Below are 20432 nucleotides of genomic sequence, written 5' to 3'. Positions count from 1 at the left end.
AAGCTCAATTCTTGTCTTCTGCACACCCACAGGACCAACACCACGTGGAAGCTGCCAATGCTTGGGGCTTGCACTCTCTGAAGCAATCTGTACCTTGGCCTCTTTTAGCCAAGGATGGAGCTGAAGCAGCTGAGACACAGGGCACCATGCACCAAGGCTGCATGGAGCAGGGGGACCCTGGGCTTGGCCTAGGAAACCATTTCTCCCTCCTAGGCCTCTGGGCCTGTGATGGAAGGGGCTGCTGTGAAGACCTCTGACATGCCCTGGAGACATTTTCCCCATTGTCTTGGTGATTAACATTTGGTTCCTCCTTACTTATGCAAATTTCTGCAGCCTGCTTGAATTTCTCCTCTGAAAATGGGTTTTTCTTTTCTATCACATTGTCACTCTGTCTAAGCAGGAGTGAACTGAGGGGGAAGCACTTGCTAGACCAGTGTTGTTAGCTGCAGTGTGAAGCAACACAGTGGCTGAACCTAATGTTACTTCCAAAGTTGAAAAAGTTTGGTTGTAAATGGAGAACAGAAATAATAGCTAAGAGTAAAGCAATAAACAAATGGGTTTTGTAATGAGGGAAATCTAATATTACATCAATACTGTGAAAGAGTCTAAGAGCAAGAGATGGTATTGTTATAAGTTCCATGATGTTGATTATTTTATATGTTTTATCTACTATTATATAACTACCATCTAAAATGTAATAGGTATATAATAGGAAAGCCATAAATATCTATAAGATGAAAGAATAATTGGGTCTGATAAAAAGATAGCCATTTTGTTACAATAAGGCCTCAGAATGAAGAAAAATCATAAGTCTATTCCTGTAACTGGGGACCCAGAATATCAAGGCTCAAATTGAGAAACTTGCACATACCCTCTTACCTTGGTAACAGCACCAGAGAGCAGTAACTGTGGACTTTGACATGGCAAACGCTTTGCATTGGATAGTGAAAGGCACATTACACGTCAACAATGGTGATGCTGAGACAGAGAGACAGAGCAATTAAAACCAAGACCTGCCAGATTACAGTATAGGGGTACATATAAGTTGCTCAAGAAGTTTCTGTCTCAAAACTTTAGAAATCTTCTCGGGACTGAAAGCACTGGTGAAGCTTGTAGGAAAATAGAACAAAAAAAGAATGAAATAAAAAGGCGTGAAATGTACTACTTGGTATTTTATTTTGCAAGTAATGTGTTTCTTGTGTCTCCTCCTCCTCTCCCATTCAATTGCATTGTGTCCTTTTCAAGACAATAGCTATTAAGTATATTAATTTGTATACCATACTGTGTCTAAATCCACAATATGAAGAATTTAAGGCCCACTGAATGATTGATAAAGGGAACTGAAATCTCAACCTGAACAGAATGCAGATTTTTCTCTCCTACTTTTGGCTTGGGAGGTGTATCTCCAGCTTTTTGTGATGGGGTTGTTCTGTATTCTCAGGTTAAGCAACAGGTAAACATATGTTAACCTCATTAGTTATTCTGGGAATCCCAGGTCCTCCTCCCCAATCTTATTAGTGCTCCCTTTACCTCCTTGTTCCTTAGAGTATAGATGAGGGGATTAAGAGTTGGGGTTACCACAGTGTAGAAAAGAGTGAGAAATTTACCCCATTCATGAGCATAGTGATTTTTTGGTTGAAGGTAGACACCTGTGACAGTGCCATAAAAGAGAGAAACCACAAGAAGTGAGAGGTGCAGGTGCTAAATGCTTTCTTCTGTCCCACAGTTGACTTAATCCTCAGCACAGCCTTAGCAATAGCACCGTAAGAGGAAAGGTTAATGATCAAGGGCACCACCAGGAGGATAACACTGGCTGTGGACATCTGAATTTCATTGTAGGTAGTATCAGTACTGGAGAGCTGAATCAGAGCTGGGACTTCACAAACAATATCATCCACCATCCGATGGGAGCAGAAGGGTAACTGGAGGGTGGCAGGGGACTGGATCAGAGACTGGGCCAAGCCAGTCCCCCATGCCAGGATAGCCAGCTGCAGACAAAGTTTTGGGTGCATGATCATGGTATATTGCAGTGGATGACACACTGCCACATAACGATCCACAGACATGACAACAAGAAGGACACATTCCGTGGCCCCAAGCCACAAAAAAACATAGAGTTGAATGGCACAGCCAATGTAGCTGATGGTCTTTTCTGGGCCCCAGAAGTTAATCAACATCTGTGGAACACAGCTGCTGGTGAAACATAGGTCTACCAAGGAAAGGTTGGAAAGAAAGAAATACATAGGGATGTGGAGTTTTGGATCCTTCAAGGACACAAGAACTATGACCATATTTCCTGCAACAGTCAAAAAATAAAAAATAAAAATGACCCAAAAAAGTATCTTCTCCAAATGTGGCTTGTTAGAGAAGCCCAGAAGGATGAAATCACTGTGGCTGTCATTGCAAATTATAATCATAGCTACTGGGGCAAATACCTCTCTGGGGAATGTTTCAAAGGCAGTTGCTCAAAAGCCTGTGATGGTTCCAGTAAAGACAGGAAGAAGGGTGGTATATGACTTGTTTGATTCCTCTCTACTCAAGAATAAGATTTTCACCAGCTGTATTTTGGGAAAGAATACAAGATTTAGTAAAGTGCTTTAATCTTTGATATTCATCACTCACTCTCTCTCTTCCTCTTTTACATCTTCCTCATACTTTGTCTCTGATTAAAATTGTTCATTATAAATATTATATAAAATATATGTAAGCACCAGCTAGTAAAAAATCACTTTGCTAAATATTAGATGTGTTCCATCTGTGCTGTCAAAGAGTATACATTTACCACATTTATTACATAGTTCTATTCACTGCATATTAGCTTTATAATTCTCTATTTCTTTTGTTCTCTTAGTTCTCTGTGACCTTGTATCTTGATTTATTTCACTGTTTGTCTCCCATCTTTCCTCTCTTTCCTTCCCCTTTTCTCTCCCTGGATATTCTCCCTTTATCTTCTCTTTTTTCTCTCTCATTCTCCTCTTCTCCATTCCTCCTTTTCACTCTGTCTCTTACTGATGAGCTTGAATTCTCCCTCAGTCACCTTTATGCTGTGTGATATTAGGAAAAGTGGTTAACATTTTTGTTCTTACCTTAGTTCTTTCCTTAGATATTCTATTTGGAAAACAAGTGAAATTAAAAACCTACATATGCTTGTTGGGGAAATTAAATGTGAAAATGGGGAAAATACTAAAAAGTGTTCTTCGCACAAAGTAACTGTTCAATGTAAGTTAGCAATAATTATCATGATGATGACACTGTTCAATAGATTGTTTCAGAAACCAAAATTTATTACCAAAGTTTTGCAGAGAGCATGAGTAAAAATAACACTTAGAAAAAAGAAACATTATATTTCTACATGATCTTCTTTGATGAAGAATGATAAAGTATATTAAAGAAAACCAAAAGCTTGAAATTAGATGAAAATATTTAAAATAATTAACAATAATAATTGTGTCAAATAGACCACTCAAGCCATAATTCTAAGGAAAATTATGACATAGTCTGATATTTACTATTATATCATCATACATTGTGGTGAATTCTTAATCACACTTTAATGTAGTTTGAGCAACATGATGGTATATTATGCAATTACATATGTAAAATTTTTACATCAATATATGCTTTTGTTTTTACGAAGTTTGCTGGAGGCTATTTTCTGAATATCCTAGCCCTGTTGTCTCCTATCTTCCAACCATATTCTTACCCACCTATCATATGTCACATTTAACTTTATCAATACACTAGAAGCAAATTCATTTGAAGTTCTCTCAATCAGTAGTTCTCATGCTTAAAGGGTTTTAATCTACAGGTAAACCCACAAGTAAAATGTCACAGGGCATTAAGATGCACTGACCCTCATGGCTTAAATTTCACCATAATTTTACTCACATTTGTCTTTACTATGCTGTGCATTCTAGAACATCTATACATTCTCCTTTTTGTCTGTGTTTTGTGTGTTATTGTTCCTTTATTTTCTTTAGAATTTTTCAAATTAATGATGAAATGTTACCACTTTAGTTGTGAATTTGAGTTTGATATTATATTAGAGTAGAAGAGTAGTTTGATGTTTTAAAGAATCTGTCTTATAGATTTTTCCATGTCCAGAATCAACCTGCCTCTTATCCCATCCTTCGATTTTCATCCACTTCATAACCACTAACTACTGATTTCGTTTTTTGTCTATTCCGATTGCTTTTCCTTTCCCCATTTTCTTTCTTGTATATTATCACCTACAGGTCTCTACCTAGCTAGTTTTATATATGTATCCATCTGTATGTCTCATCTCTTCCAGTTCCTTTTAAATTACTAATCATTGAAGGAGATGCATTTTTTTTTCCTGGATCAACTATTTGTAAAAGGTCCTTGGTTAGGGGAGAGAGTCTTAGACTAGATGGTTTTTACTATGCAAAATTCAAGAATACTCTTAATCTCTGCTTCTCTTGAGATTATCTTCTTCCCGCAAATATAATTTTTCCTGTGATTTTATTTTAGTTGGCCTCCTCTGCTTTGCAGAACACTATCTGGGGGAGTTCATGGTAAAAGCCAGCACACCTCCATTCCTATGGTTATAAATGTAAAATACAGCATTTCTATCTCATCTTCTAAAGTAGGTGCCTCTAGTACCAATGTATCACACCTCCTCAGCCCAGCTCTAATTTCAGCAGAGCTGCAAGGGACAGTTGTGTGTGAACTCAGATTCGTCTCACACATACTGACAGTGACCTACCTCAAGTATGCTATATACAGCTTCCCTCGGCCCCAAGGCTTGTCTGACACCATGGGAGCCCATTTGGCTTATATACAAGTGCTGCCCAGAAGTACAAAATGCTTAATGACCCTAGGGGAATTCCTCCAACAATGAAGAATTTTAACTAGGAATAAATGGTCCAGCAGCTCTTCCTTCAGGCAAAAACATACTGTGTGCTTTTCAGAAGGTCTTTAGAGAACTGGACTCCCATTACACACAACCTGGCTAATGCATCCCTAAATTACCTTTCTTTCTTAAATGTTTAACTCTTCCTGTTCCCTCACTCGGTCTTCTTGTAATCACCTCCAAAATCACTTACTGGTACTTAATTCCTTATCTTAAGTTCTGCTTTCAGGAGGGATCTAAATTAAGAGAGTTGGTTCTGAAATGGACCAAGAAATGAGAGTTTTAGAAGAATATTCAGGAAATGAATTACTCATCAGTCAGATTGCAACAGGTCGTCCATTGTTGGGGGTAAATGGAATGCTAGCAACTCTTGGCATGCTTCAATATCACCATTACTCATAGTCTTACCTATTGTGGCTTGGGATGAGGTACAGGTAGAAGGAGGAGCATTGGCTTATATGGTCTTCTAGCCTCTGAAAGTTTTGGAGGTAAAAGTAATTAGATAATTGTCAAGTTGACTGGCTTTTGTTGATTGTTTTGGAAGTCTTGAAGAAAAAGAACAGCATAGTCAAGTAAGCCAACTATCAACCTAGGGCATTGGTGCACAACTGCTTGTTGAACATAGATTTCTGGGCCCCACGCTCAGAGTTTCTGATTCTGTAGGTCTGGGGCAAGGTCCAAGAATTTTAATTTCTAACAAGGTCCCAAGTGATGTTAATGATGATACAGGTTCACAAACTATAGTTTGAGGATCACTAACTTAATAAATGCTATGAAAAGAAAACTTTCATGACAGTATTTAAAGAGATTCGCATTTCCTACAGCCTTAGAGAAGGCTATTGGAAATCAGGCCCAGGACATAATTGTAAGGGTCATAGAGTCACAAAGGAGACAAAACGCACAGGCTCAGTAGACTTTTTATGCTAAAACCAGGGCCCTGGTAGGGAAGGAGTCAGACACTGAGAGCTTGATATCTGTACGTTGTACTCCAGAAACAGAAACTTTCAGATTTCTCTGAACCTGCCAAAGTGGCAGAAGCAGTGTTCCCCTTGCTAGAGGAAAGAAGCTCCTGCTTTCCTGGAAACCATGCATAGCATGTTTCTTTTAAGATGATAATCCGTCTCAATATCTTTCACTGCCTTCATCCAACAACTCCTACAAGAAAAAAAAAATAGCTTATTCTAAAATTTCATTGACTGGAATAACATGCATTATCAGTAATCCCTCTTAGAGGGGAAATAGAATGTAAACCCAGATTGGGAAAGTTTATAGTCATGGCAACTTTCTCCGATGACTTAGAAATTAAACTCCTGGAAAGAAATGCTGGATCCAGTTATAGTATACTGCAGCAATGTCTTACTGAAACTTTAACACAATGATATCCACAGTAACCAAAATAGAGTGGTTGTAATTTCCTTAACAGGCTATTGAGGTGTCAGAAGGATCAGAGTTAGTAACTCTAGAGTGCATTTATTAGGTACCAGCAGAGGACCTATCACCTAACTACACTTCACGTGATATCCCAGAGGACATTCCCTTTATAAAAAGAGTAGAAAATACACTAGTTAGAGAGGCAAAGTATCTTTCAGGGGCTTAATGCCCTCTGTAGACCATGGTTGACAATAGAAGATGCTTTCATGGAGCTGAGTTCCCTACTTTCAATATGAATGATACAATTTCATATAAACAGAGTCCAGATGGCAGCTTTCAACTTCCAGAAGCTATCCATACATAATGAACTGGCTTGAATCAACAACTGGAGGCTAGATAGATATACAGACAGCTAGAAAGTTGCTTGAGTTGTGTCCCTGGAAAAAAAAAAAAAAAAAGAGTGAAAGTTGGTGAAATGGAAGCTACAATGAAAAAATAATAATCTCTCACTCAGTTTTTTTATCAAAGCCAGGTCTCATACCTAGAGACTCTCAATTAAAGAGAAGGGCAAGTACCTTAACTTTGGAATGCCACTGCAAATAAATACAATAAATATTGTACCTAATATTTCTTCAAAGTGATCTGTGACCATTTACAGAGTAATTGCACAAGAAGAAAGATAAATATTGAGACTAAAAACTTTGGGACTGTTGAATATAGGGTCCTAGTTGACACAAATGTTGGGGCACATGCCATCATGACCTCTAGTTAGGGTAGGGACTTAGGAGAAGAGACAAATAATGTCCTGGCCTAAGTTCAATGAATAGTTAGTTCAGTGTGTCTGTAGACCTACCCTACGGTGGTTTCCCTAGTCCCCGGATATATCATGCAAATAGTTATACTTAAAAGCTGGAGCAAAAAACTCACTGAAGTTCTGATAGAATAAGAACCAAGGGAAAACCCATACAATTACTCTTCATAAGCCAAGATCAGAAGCAATACTCCTAGAAAAAATGCATAAATTAGTTCGACCTTTGAAATGTAAAGGATAAAGAGTAAAAGGTGACAGCTCCCATCTCCAAAAATCAGAGATACTATGGCAGGTGAAAGTCCATTGAACACATAGGCCCAGAGCAAAAGAGGGATTTGGAACAAGTACAGGCTAGGTTGAGTGCTGCTGTGTTGGTGGGTCATACAACAAAGTGTGTATCTAGTGGTGCTAGAGGTATTCATAAGGTAAAGACTTCACATACTGTCTCTGACAAGACAAAATAAGAACCACAGTGCAGACACTTGAGTTCTGGACTGGAGGAATGCCTTGTGCAAGAGAAAATTACTTGCACTGAAAAAGCAGCATGTCATCCAGTTTTTTCAGTGCAGTGCAATTCTGACATAGTGGAGACATCAAGTGATTATACAAAATGAGTTTGATATTTTCAGATCCACCAACTCATCCGGTCAGATTAATGCAGCAAAAATCAATCATGTAATTGGAAACTAAACATTTGGGATCAGGCAAAAGCATGTCCAGAAGACATAATTCAATGACATAAACTAGTGATCCAGTCACCTATCACCTATGGCTGCTGCGTCAGTGCTGCTCTCTCAATTCACACCTATGGCCTCATGAGGTTTTTCAATTGACCAAGTGCTAGGGAAAAATAGAAACCTCAGAACTCTCACAAATGGTCTATAGGACCACAAGTGCTGTAGGTTGTTATAAGCCATAAGCAAACGGATGCTTCATTAGAGTCCAACTTGGGAGTCACTCTAAAGGGCAGTAGTGAAGGGAAATTCTTTTAGTGGGCATAATTCTACACAGCACACTTGATTGTCTACTTTGAATAGAAAGAGGAATGACCTGAGGTATGGATATACATGGGCTTCTGGGCGGAGGTATAGGGCTTGACTTGTTGTTTAGAGGCCTTGACCAAGCTCACAATATCAGAGACAAAAAGGTTTGGTGAAGATACTTGTGAATGGTTCTGTGGGAGCGGGAATGAAGCATGTGGACTTTTTTGATGCATGGTAATGACCACCAGAGAGTGTTTGCCAGAGAAGTGGCACTTCCTAAACAAGTGGATGCCACCCAGTTTTTCAACCAATTCATGTTTTATTCAATGGACTCTTAATGGAGTTGCTGTGGTGGAAAGATGAAGGCTAAGCATAGGCCCAGCAGCACGGACTGTCTTGTACCAAGGCCAGTGAGACTGACACTGCGGAATCCGTAACCATTCTGATGCCTAGAAAAGTAGAGTTCAATGCTGAGCTCTTGCTACCATACGAGCCGCTGAGGAAACCAGTCAATATCTGGGCAAGCTGATTACATCTAACCCTTTGACCCTGCAGCATGAAGCCATTTCTCCTTAAAGTATTATCCTTTTTATAGATATGTATTTGTCTTGCTTGCCTACAGTGCTCTGCTTAGACTACCATGCCTGATTTACCAATATTTGATCCTGCTTAAAATTCCCTCAAACTAGGAATATATTTTATATTGATAGAAGTATGATTCTAGATGTGTAACCATTTGAACCACTGATCCTGAAATATGTATATATATAAAATGGAGTTTCCCAGGAAGCAGACTCAGGGGTGGAGATTAGCATTCAGAAGATTTATTAGGGAACATTTTTTGGATCAACATCTTTCAAAAGAAAGGGTGGGAAACATGATTGAGCAAAGGAAGTAATGCAAACTACCTACTTTGGAAGTTTGTAATGCAAACTACCTACTTTGGAAGTTTGTAATGCAAACTACCAAAGTTTCACTGAACCCTGTAGGAAGTTCTCAATATGAGATGACAATTCATTGATGTTCTGAGCTGAGGCAAAGGCAAGCCTTAAATCTCCTTGTTGATCAGGATTGAAGGCAGATTACATGGAAAAAGGCCATACATTTAGATGATGCAACTCTGTTTAGCTGAGGCAACCCAGAAAGAAGGATCTTAGCTGAGCCCTATCTACCTGTAGCACATCTAGCAGCTGAAGTAATAATGCCTTCATTCTGAAAGTGGTAGCTGAGTAGTGCATTGTAACTTCCAACACTGTCTATTCCTTTAATTTCTCAGATCTACTCCTTTGTATAAGATCTGGTGTGGGGTGGGGGGAGGGGGAGGGATAACATTAGGAGACATACCTAATGTAAATGATGAGTTAATGGGTGCAGCACACCAACATGGCTCATGTATACATATGTAACAAACTGGCATGTTGTGCACATGTACCTTAGTAGTTAAAGTATTTATTAATTAATTAATTAATTAAAAAAAGATATGGGAAAAGCTCTTACAGGGCTATAGTGGGCCTCTGTATCTAGAGGAAACTTAGAAGAGGACCACCACTGCGGCTGGTCTTAAGTCTTACAAATTATAGTCACCATCTCCTTCTTACTATTCATTCTATGTTGTTCTCACCCTTATCTGTCAACTTTCCTGCTCTCAGTGGTTTACCTGGTGTCATGATCCAGAGGTGTCTGAGCCCCTGATCACAATGGCTTTTTTCAGTTACTCTCATTGCCCTTGGTCATTTACCATCACAATTAAACAAAATATACACTTCCTCGTGTACCTTTTGTACCCCTAGTGGGAACATTTCCCTTTAGAGAGTTAGAACCTCTAAACTCACAGAGCTTATAATTGTGGAGACAAAAAACACAAATTTCTCAAATGAGTTACTGGTAGGGATTCTAAGAAAGGCTGCACCTGCTTTCACCTTTTGGTTTCTAAACCATGCATTTTTCCTAGTGAGGACACAGCACCATAGAAAGATAATTGATTTAAAGTACTGGGTCTTGAAGGATGACATTGCATCTGAGCTGGTATTTCAGGTGCAGCTTCAACAGATCCCTCCATAACTCTAATAGATCATTTATGGTAGTGCAATATGTGATGTGGCCAAAGGATTCCATGGTCATGAGTCCACTCCTACACTTTCTTTGCCATTAAGTCAGCCCTTTTTTCTGACACAATGGTATGTGGGATCTCCTGCTGCTGCATCAAACATCCTATAAGCCTTTAGACAGTCATGCTGGCTGAGGACTTATGTTCAGGAATGAAAACCCATGCCTGGAGTATGTGTATCTATTCCTACCAAAAAAACATTGCTACATTCAAAGTAGAAAAAGTCTAGTGTCATCAACTTGACATTAACTAACTGGTTGACCTTTTGACGGGAAACTATTTTATCCGATCATTGCATGGGACACTTGTTGATGGAAGACTGGATGTTTGACAGTGGCTATAATGCATGCTGGTAAACCCATGCATTGCTTCTATCCCTACTATCATGGCGACTTCATTCATAAGCTCATTGCACCAGCATTGCAGGTAGGAGAATGAGGGCAAATGACAGAAGCTCTTGACAATAACAGCTCGCCAAGTCACATTTTCTACCTAGTTGCTTAATTCATTTTCTATGGTGGATTCCATCTTGTGGTTTTTAGCATGTAATACAAATAATGTAACACTTCATACCTTCACTCTTACATGTTTATGCATGTGCCTCTGTTCCAGACTTCTTTTTTCCAAGTCTATCTTTTTCTTTCCAGCCACCTGAAAAGCCTCCTAAGTCATTTATCATTACCTATGAGTTATACATATTCTAACTTCAAACTACTTCTCTTTCCACACAAAGTGAATGACTGGGTACCATCTGAAACTCTGTCCATTGGGAGGCGTTTTCCTCACTACTATTTTTCAAGATCACCATAAGCGAGGCTATGATTCTTCATCCTCTTTGACTTGGATTCACATACCGAGCTGACCCATTAATGAACCAAGCTTGACATTTTTCTCCTCCATTAGACAGTTGGAAATGTTCTCTCATGCAGGTATAAGTGTGATCTGAAGAAGAGATATTGATGCCAAAGTGGTGGATAGCATGAAGGCCTGGGCTGCTTGCTCATACTATTTTCCTCTGCCCTCTAGTCATGCTGGTGGTCAGTCCTGGATGTACTAATGCCATGTTACAGTGATTGCTCTGTATCTACTCGACCTAATGACTTGATGGTTCAGACAGTCCCCAGCTCATATGGGTAGTTTTGCCTGCATGGTTATTTGATGTTCGATGGTCAGATGTTATTTCTGTACCCAGAATTCGGTAAACCAGGGCTTTATTCTCAAAATGCATACAACCCTGTGCTGTAGATAGTAGAGTTTTATCAAAACCCTAAGAATTTTGTTACGATCTTCCCATAAACTTGCCATAAATTTCACCTCATTTATGGTGAAATTTAGACTTGCTCTAGAGCCCATTCTTACCCTGAAGGCCATTCAAATATAGGAACTAGTAGATGAATTAGTACTAGTAGATGAACAGTACTCTATAGTGTCAAATATGCTTACTACAAAGTACTGTGAGGTCTGCCAGGCACTTTGCTTCTTTTTTATGATAGGAAATGCATAATGTAAAAAATGTATCCTTTACTTTAGAGAGAATGTCTCATAATGCCCCAGATCAATAAACACAATATTTTTATGCTTCAGGTCCCTGAATCTTTATGGAGTATAACACTCACTCTCTGGATCACATGTGTCTTATCAAGGCCTTCAATGTATTAACTACTTCTTGTTCATATTGTCTGATTAGCATGATGTCTTAGATATAGTTGACCAGTGTGACGGCCTACAGAATGTACAGCTAGTCCAGTTCTCTTCAGTATTTTATGATGGAAGATGAAAAACCTAGCATAGCCCTGAGACATGGTATAGTATTGTCAGCTCCAAGTGAGTGCAAACTCCCTGATCATGTTTCCTAATAAGGATGAAAAAGAAAAACATTTACCAGATCAATGAATGCATACTATGTACTCAGTAACACACTAATATACTCTATCAAGGATAACATATCTCTTCCAACAGATTCAACTGGGGCTACTACTTGTTTCAATTTGTGATAATTTGCTATTTTCATCCCAATATCTGTCTGATTTATTTCAGGGGTCTGACTGGTAATGCAAATGAAGATATGACAGGAAGTACCACTACTGCATACTTTAGGATTTTAAGGGGAATAGGGAAAATAAAAGCAACTTTACAACCCTGAGGATAATTTAGGATTCAATATTAAAAATGAAAAGATATAAGGAAAATCAAAAGAGGAGGCACATATATATATATATATATACATGTATACACACATACACACACATACATACACACACACATATATATAGTTCTTCAGTGATGTTTGTGAGATTTATGCTTTTATAAGTTGTACAAAATTGCTTTTCTATTATAATTCAAGTACAAACAATTCTATACCTTTTAAAAGCAATTCAAAATATGTATTTGTTATATACTGATGCCTTTTAAAAATTTTTTTCTTGAGACAGGGTCTTGCTCTGTTGCCCAGGCTGGAGTGCACTGGCACAATCTTGGCTCCCTGTGACCTCCACCTCCCAGACTCAAGCAATCCTCCCACCTCAGTCTTCAGAGTAGCTGACACTATAGGCATGCACCACCATGTCTGGCTAATTTTTTTTGCATCTTTAGTAGAGACAGGGTCTCACCATGTCACCCAGGCTGGTCTCAAACTCCTGAATTAATGCAATCCTCCCACTTCAGCCTCCCGAAGTGCTAGGATTACAGCGTGAGCCACTACACCCAGCCTATACTAACACTTTTAATTCACTGACTTCATTTCTGATAAACAGTCTAAAGAAGATCACATATGAAAATCACTTTATTCTGAATGATCTATAATATAAGGTGACAAATTCAGAAAATATAGATATTTAGTTGTAGAAGATTGGGAAAGAACATATATGTGTATATATAATGTATATATGAATTATTGATTAAAAAAGAATGTTATATAGCTTCAAAAACTGCATATCAAGAAAATTTTATAAATTAGAAAATGATTATGTCTTACATATGTCAGTTTACAATTTGTAAAAATACATGATACGGCCAGGTATGGTGGCTCACGCCTGTAATCCCAGCACTTTGGGAGGCCAAGGTGGGCAGATCACCTGAGGTCGGGAGTTCAAGACCAGCCTGAGCAAGATGGAGAAACCCCGTCTCTGCTAAAAATACAAAATTAGCCAGGCATGGTGGCAGGTGCCTGTAATCCCAGCTACTCAGGAAGCTGAGGCAGGAGAATCGCTTGAACCTGGGAGGCGGAGGTTGCTGTGAGCCGAGATTGCACCATTACACCCCAGCCTGTGGGACAAGAGCAAGACTCCGCCTCAAAAAAAAAAAAAAAAAAAAAAAAAAAATACACAAAAGAAAACTAAGGGAAAACAAATACATTAAAATACGAGCATGTGGCCAGGTACCATGGCTCACACCTGTAATCCCAGCACTTTGAGAGGCCAAGGCAGGTGGATGGCCTGAACCCAAGAGTTGGAGACCAGCCTGGGCAATGTGGTAAAATCTCATCTCTACAAAAGATATAAAAATTAGCTGGGTGTGGTGGCGTGCAACTGTGGTCCCAGCTACTCAGGCAGCTGAGGCGGGAGGATCACCTCAGCCCAGGAAGTCGAGTCTGCAGTGACCTGTGATCACACCACTGCACTCCGGCCTGGGCCATGGGAGTGAGATCCTGTCTCAAAACAAAACAAAACAAAACAAACAAACAAACAAAAAATAGCATTTTTTTTGAGACTATATCCAGGTTGATACTAGATATTTAATTTAATTATAATTTTCTTTATTTCACTGAAAATCTTTGGCGAGCACTTATTAAGCTATAAATTGCATAAATCTTCTTATTTTCAAAAACTATTCCAGTTGCAATCTCATATTATTTCTACTTGTTCTGCTCCAGTGAATTAATGCTAACCTTAAACTTCAGTGTGTTAATTTATGTTAAATGACATCATATGATGTAAATAATATTTTAACCGCAGATCTCTGGGAGATTTAGTCCAAGCATATTCATCACAAAAAAAATCAATCAACAATAGAAATACCATTTTCCTATATACGCCATCAAAGCACTCCCTATTTGACCCTGAGACCAATTTACGTTAAATCCTACAAAACAAAATCCAAACTCCTAAGCATGATTTACAAAATTCTGCCCAACTGCACTGCCTAGTCCCTGCCTAACCATGAACATTCTCACAATATGCTGCTAAATGAAAAAGCAGGCTATAGAGTAATATGTACATCTTATGCTAAATGAATAAGCCAGAACTAAAAGGGTGAAAATTGTATGTTTCCAATAACATGAAATATCTGGAACACGCAAGTTCATGGAGATATAAGGTAGGTTGAAGGTTACTAGGGTACAGAGGAGGGGAATGGAGAGTTATCACTAAGGGTTACAGCGTTTCTGTTTGGGATGATGAAAAAGTTTAGAAAATAGTGGCAAGATTTACATAATAGCATGAATATAATTAATACCATTAAATTGTACACTTAAAAATAGTTAAAACGGCAAATTTTATGTTATATATTACTACAATGTTATAAATTAGTAATGAAATATACCAAAAATCATTGACTTGTACACTTTAAATGGTTGAACTGTATTGTAAATAAATTATATCTCAATACAGCTATAAAATTTAAAAATGAAAAATAAAGAAATTTGCAGCTGTATGTTTATTTAGCCTTGCGCTCTTCAAATTAATACATTCCAAACCTATTTTTCATAGTTCATGTTTTATAATTCTAATCTTCACCCTAGTTTTAGAATTTGTGAACTACCTATGTGTCAGTATTATGCCACCAGTGCAATTGGGAATAGAGTTCACTTATTGCCTCTCGGGACACAATGACCAATTAAACTTAAGGGACTCGGAATCCCTAAGGTTAAAATAAAGGACACAGCATTGTGAGAATAGTAGGCCTTTAATAAATACTGGCTGACTCTATTAAAAGTCACAACCTTCTCTCTGTGACAGTGCAAATGTTGCTAATGTTGATAAAATCAGCCTCTTATTGTGGAAATCCATTAGGAATCTAGCGAGAACAGCCGTGTCAGTCAAAAATATCCCAGTGACTGAAGACATTATCTGTAACACACTTTTACCTCATCTTAAGATTTTTACTCATATGTTCTTAAGGCAGTGCAAGATACGTTACAATTTTATTCTCAATCCGTTGGCAAAAGGTAGTTGAGTCAGAATGGCAAAAGAGTTGAAAGCTCAAAGCATCATTGCATGTATCAGTCTTTGCACCAGACTTCCTTGAAACACAACACAAAGAAAGGCATGGATATCTCTTGGACACTTAGAATAAAGGCAAGTGGTGTCTACCACAGAGAATTATGTTACCGTGGTTGGGAAGGGTCTCTCAGGATCATCTTACGTACATTATTACCTCTGGGTTGCATCATGTTAAATAATCAGAATGTCCAATTTGTTTCCAGGGAACCTTGAAATACATATCAAGTATTTTTAGTGACTCCAAAAATCCTTCTTATCCTTTGAAACTTTTGAATGAACATTTGCTGATTATATTTCCACACATGAAAAAGTCAGTGGGATTTTTTTAACTAGAAAAAGATTCAGTGGTATTTGAGGTTTCTTTTGATACATGCAGGATGCATAAATAGGAAAAGGTTGAAGATAACAGTGGAATCACCATTCTCTTGTCAAGGGATAAGTCTATTTACTGATAATGCAAAAAAAAAAAGGAATTGATAAATGAACTGGCACCAGAGCCACATAAAAGGTGAAGAGGAGTAGAGGGTGCGAAAATAACAGAATAAGAAGGAACAGCTGCTGAGTCGATTACTGTTATCGCCTATGCCCTTCAGATAACCAAATATCTCCTACTACTGACTTAACTTTCACTTATGAGAAAGCTATGTTCTCTGCACTATGCTAGAAACAAAGAAAAAGTGACATATACATTTAATCATTTCATATCATATTATAAAATTACAATAAACACTGAGACCACCAATAATAAATTATATCTCTGCTTTCTCATATACATGACAAGTTGAAATAATGGCTCAATATTATGAGTAGTGATTATCACTAATGATTAATGCTAATCACACTATTAATGATAACTGGCTTACATTCATTAGATCCTTCCTATGTTTCAAGCACTGTCCAAAATCCAGATGTGTATGCACTGGCTCATTGAAGCCTCACAATAATTCTCTTTTTAATAAAACAGGTTTTAAAAACAATATGGTACTGGTACCAAAACAAATATACAGACCAATGGAACAGAACAGAGGCCTCAGAAATAACACCACACATCTACAAACATCTGATCTTCAATGACCCTGAAAAAAACAAGCAATGTGGAAAGGATTCCCTATTTAATAAATGGTGTTGGGAAAACTGGCTAGCCATATGCAGAAAACAGAAACTGGACCCCTTCCTTACATCTTATACAAAAATTAACTCAATATGGATTAAAGACTTAAATGTAAAACCTAAAACCTAAAAACCCTAGAAGAAAACCTAGGCAATACCATTCAGGACATAGGCATGGACAAAGACTTCATGAGTAAAACACCAAAAGCAATGGCAACAAAAGCCAAAATTGACAAATGGGATCTAATTAAACTAAAGAGCTTCTGCACAGCAAAAGAAACTATCATCAGAGTGAACAGGCAACCCACAGAATAGGAAAAAATTGGTGCAATCAATTCACCTGAAAAAGGGCTAATATTCAGAATCTACAAAGAATTTAAACAAATTTAGAAGTAAAAAACAAACAACCACATCAAAAAGTGGGCGAAGGATATGAAGAGACACTCCTCAAAAGAAGACATTTATGCAGCCAACAAACATATGAAAAAAGCTCATCATCCCTGGTCATTAGAGAAATGCAAATCAAAACCACAATGAGATACCATCGCACGCCAGTTAGAATGGTGACCATTAAAAAGACAGGAAACTACAGATGCTGGAGAGGATGTGGAGAAATAGGAACACTTTTACACTGTTGGTGGGAGTGTAAATTAATTCAACCATTGTGGAAAACAGGGTGGTGATTCCTCAAGGATCTAGAACCAGAAAAATCATTTGACCCAGCAATCCCATTATTGGGTTTATACCCAAAGGATTATAAATCATTCTACCATAAAGACACATGCACACGTATGTTTACTGTGGCACTGTTCACAATAGCAAAGATGTGTAACCAACCCAAATGCCCATCAATGGTAGCCTGGATAAAGAAAATGTGGCACATATACACCATGGAATACTATGCAGCCATAAAAAAGAATGAGTTCATGTCCTTTTCAAGGACTCGGATGAAGCTGGAAGCCATCATTCTCAGCAAACTAACACAAGAAGAGAAAACCAAACACCACATGTTCTCACTCATATGTGGGAACTGAACAACAAGAACACATGGACACAGGAAGGGGAACATTACACACTGGGGCCTGTCAGGGGTTGGGTGGCTAGGGGAGGGTTAACATTAGGAGAAATACCTAATGTAGATGGCTGGTTGATGGGTGCAGCAAACCACCATGGCACATGTATACCCATGTAACAAACCTGCACGTTCTGCACATGTATCCCAGAACTTAAAGTATAATAAATAAAGAAAGAAAGAAAGAAAAGAAAATTATAGAAAGCTGAGAGGGAGAGATAATTTGATAGATGATATAATCACATTTCAAAAGAATCTCCTGTCAGGTTGAAATGCTAGACCCAAATACATTTTACACACACACACACACACACACACACACACACACACTCCTCCAACATGTACTTCTCAAAAAGTCACTTCACTAGTACATAATTCTGTGCTATTTTTCAAGGAAAAACATCTGGGTGGTCTTAGGAGATGATAAGCATATGTAAATAGAAATACAATGACCAGATCATGGAGGGTAGCAATCTCACTGTACTCTTTCATGTTGTAGTAGTAATGTCTCCTCAACTTTACCATACCAGCCCTGAGATTTCATTTATCAAGAAATCTAAAACCAAATCTAATCATGACACTACTCTCCTTAAAATTTGTCAAGACTCTCATTTCCAGGCTGGGTATAGTGGCTCTTGCCTGTAATCTTTGCACTTTGTGAAGCCAAGGCAGGAGGATTTAAAAAAAAAAAAAAAAAATGAGACCTTGGTCTTTGCAGTAATAGGGGTGGAGCTGGAGGCCATTATGCTAAACAAATTAGTGCAGGAATGGAAACCCCAATACTGCATGTTCTCACTTTTAAGTGGGAGCTAAATATTGAGTATCAGGACACAAAGGAAAGAACAATAGACACTGGGACATATGGCATGGGGAGATGAGGATCGAAAACCAGCCTTGGTTACCATGCTTATTACATGGGTGACAAAATAATCTGTACACCATACCCTTTAGCACTGAGCATTCATAGAGCCCTGAATCTGCACACAGCCATATGCATGCATATGAATTTGCTTGCATATGAAATGCAAGGAAATGTGACACACACTTTACCTGTATAGCAAAACTGCACATGTACTCTGAACCCAAAATTAAAGTTTTTTAAAAAAGGACATCCATGCAGCCAACAATCTTATGAAAAAAATTCAACATCGCTGATCATTAGAGAAATGCAGATCAAAACCACAAGGAGATAGCATATCATACCAGTCAGAATGACTATTTATTAAAAAGTCAAAAAACAGACGCTGGCAAGGTTATGGAGAAAAACAAACATTTATAAACTGTTGGTGGGAGTGTAAATTAGTTCAACCATTGGGAAGGCATTGTGGGAATTCCTCAGTCTTAAAGACAGAAATACTATTTGACCCAGCAATCCCATTACTTGGTATATACCCAGAGGGATACAAATTACTCTATTATAAACACACACACATGCTTAAGTTCATTGGAGCACTACTCACAATAGCAAAGATACTATTGAAAATAGCAAAGACATGGAATCAACTTAAATGCCCATCAATGGTAGACTGGATAAAGAAAATGTGGTACATATACACCATGGAATACTATGCAGTCATAAAAAAGAATGAGATCATGTTCTTTGCAGGAACATAGACGGAGTTGGAGGCGATTATCCTTAGTAAATGGATACAGAAACAGAATATCAAATACCACATGTTCTCACTTACAAGTGGGAGCTAAATGATGAGAAAATACGGACACATAAAGGGGAACAATACATACTGTAGCCTGGTAGAGGGTGGAGGGCAGGAGGATGAAGAGGATCGGGAAAAATAACTAATGGGTACTAGGCTTAATAGCTGGGTGATGAAACTATCTCTAAAAAAAGCCCCATGACACAAGTTTACCTATGTAAAAAACCTGCATATGTACTTTTGAACTTAAAATAAAAATTTAAAAAATAAAAATAAATAAAATGAAATATCTAGTTTTCAACATAAAATTATGATACAGGTAAAGAAAAACACAGAAAGAAGTCATAAAAGGAGGGAGAAATGCAATCAGTAGTAGCAAGTCTAGGTGTGAACTTGTTGGACAAAGGCTTTAATCAGCTTCTTTAAAATATGGTCAAAGAGCTGAAAGAAACCATGTTTAAAGAACTAAAGCAAGATATGACAACTATTTCTCACTAAACAAAGAAAATTAATAAACAGGCATTATTTGTTGTTAAATAACCAAGTCAAATTCTAGAGATGAAGAAATACAGTGACGGAAATAAAAAATTCAGCAGAAGACCTGAACACCAGATTTTAACAAGCAGAAGAAAGAATCAACAAACTACAAGACAGGTCAGTTGAGATTATCTAGTCAGAGTAATACAAAGAAAAACAGAACAAAGAAAAATAAAAGAGCCTAAAGAAATCTGGGACATCATCAGTCATAGCAAACCACTGAAAATATCAGATATTGGCAAAGAGGTGAAACAACAGGAACTCTCTTTCATTGTTTACAGAAATTAAAATGTGTACAACCACTCTGTAAGACAACTGGGCCATTTCATACTGGACTAAACATTTTTACCATACAATCCAGCAATCACGCGTCTTGGTATAGACCCAAATGGTCTGAAACTTTATGTCCATACAGAACCCATACACAAATGTTTACATAGCTTTATTCTGAATTGCTAAAGTTTAGACACACACACAAACACACACACACACAAAAGAGTCCATCAGTGAATGAATAAGCAGACTGCAGTACATTAATAGAATGGAATATTATTCGGTTATAAGAAAGGAGCTATCAAGCCAATGAAAGACCTGGAAGTAACTTAAATGCATATTACTAAATCAAAGAAGCCAATCAGAAAAGGCTACATCTTATATGATTTCAATTGTATGATATTCTGGAAAAAGCACAGTT

General features: G+C 37.8%; 1 protein-coding gene across 1 annotated transcript; it reads right to left on the bottom strand.

Moving 5' to 3' along the window:
* Window positions 1-1473: 1473 nt before the first annotated feature.
* LOC104653695 (olfactory receptor 2H2-like) lies at window positions 1474-2417 on the bottom strand. Its single transcript, XM_010352750.2, is given in 2 exon segments — window positions 1474-1685; window positions 1688-2417. Coding segments are annotated over 2 exon segments (942 nt in total).
* Between the last annotated feature and the right edge of the window lie 18015 nt (window positions 2418-20432).

This window comes from Rhinopithecus roxellana, chromosome 4 (genome assembly GCF_007565055.1).
Source record: "Rhinopithecus roxellana isolate Shanxi Qingling chromosome 4, ASM756505v1, whole genome shotgun sequence".
Taxonomy (NCBI): Eukaryota; Metazoa; Chordata; class Mammalia; order Primates; family Cercopithecidae; genus Rhinopithecus; species Rhinopithecus roxellana.
This window is presented reverse-complemented; position numbering and strand designations above follow the sequence as displayed.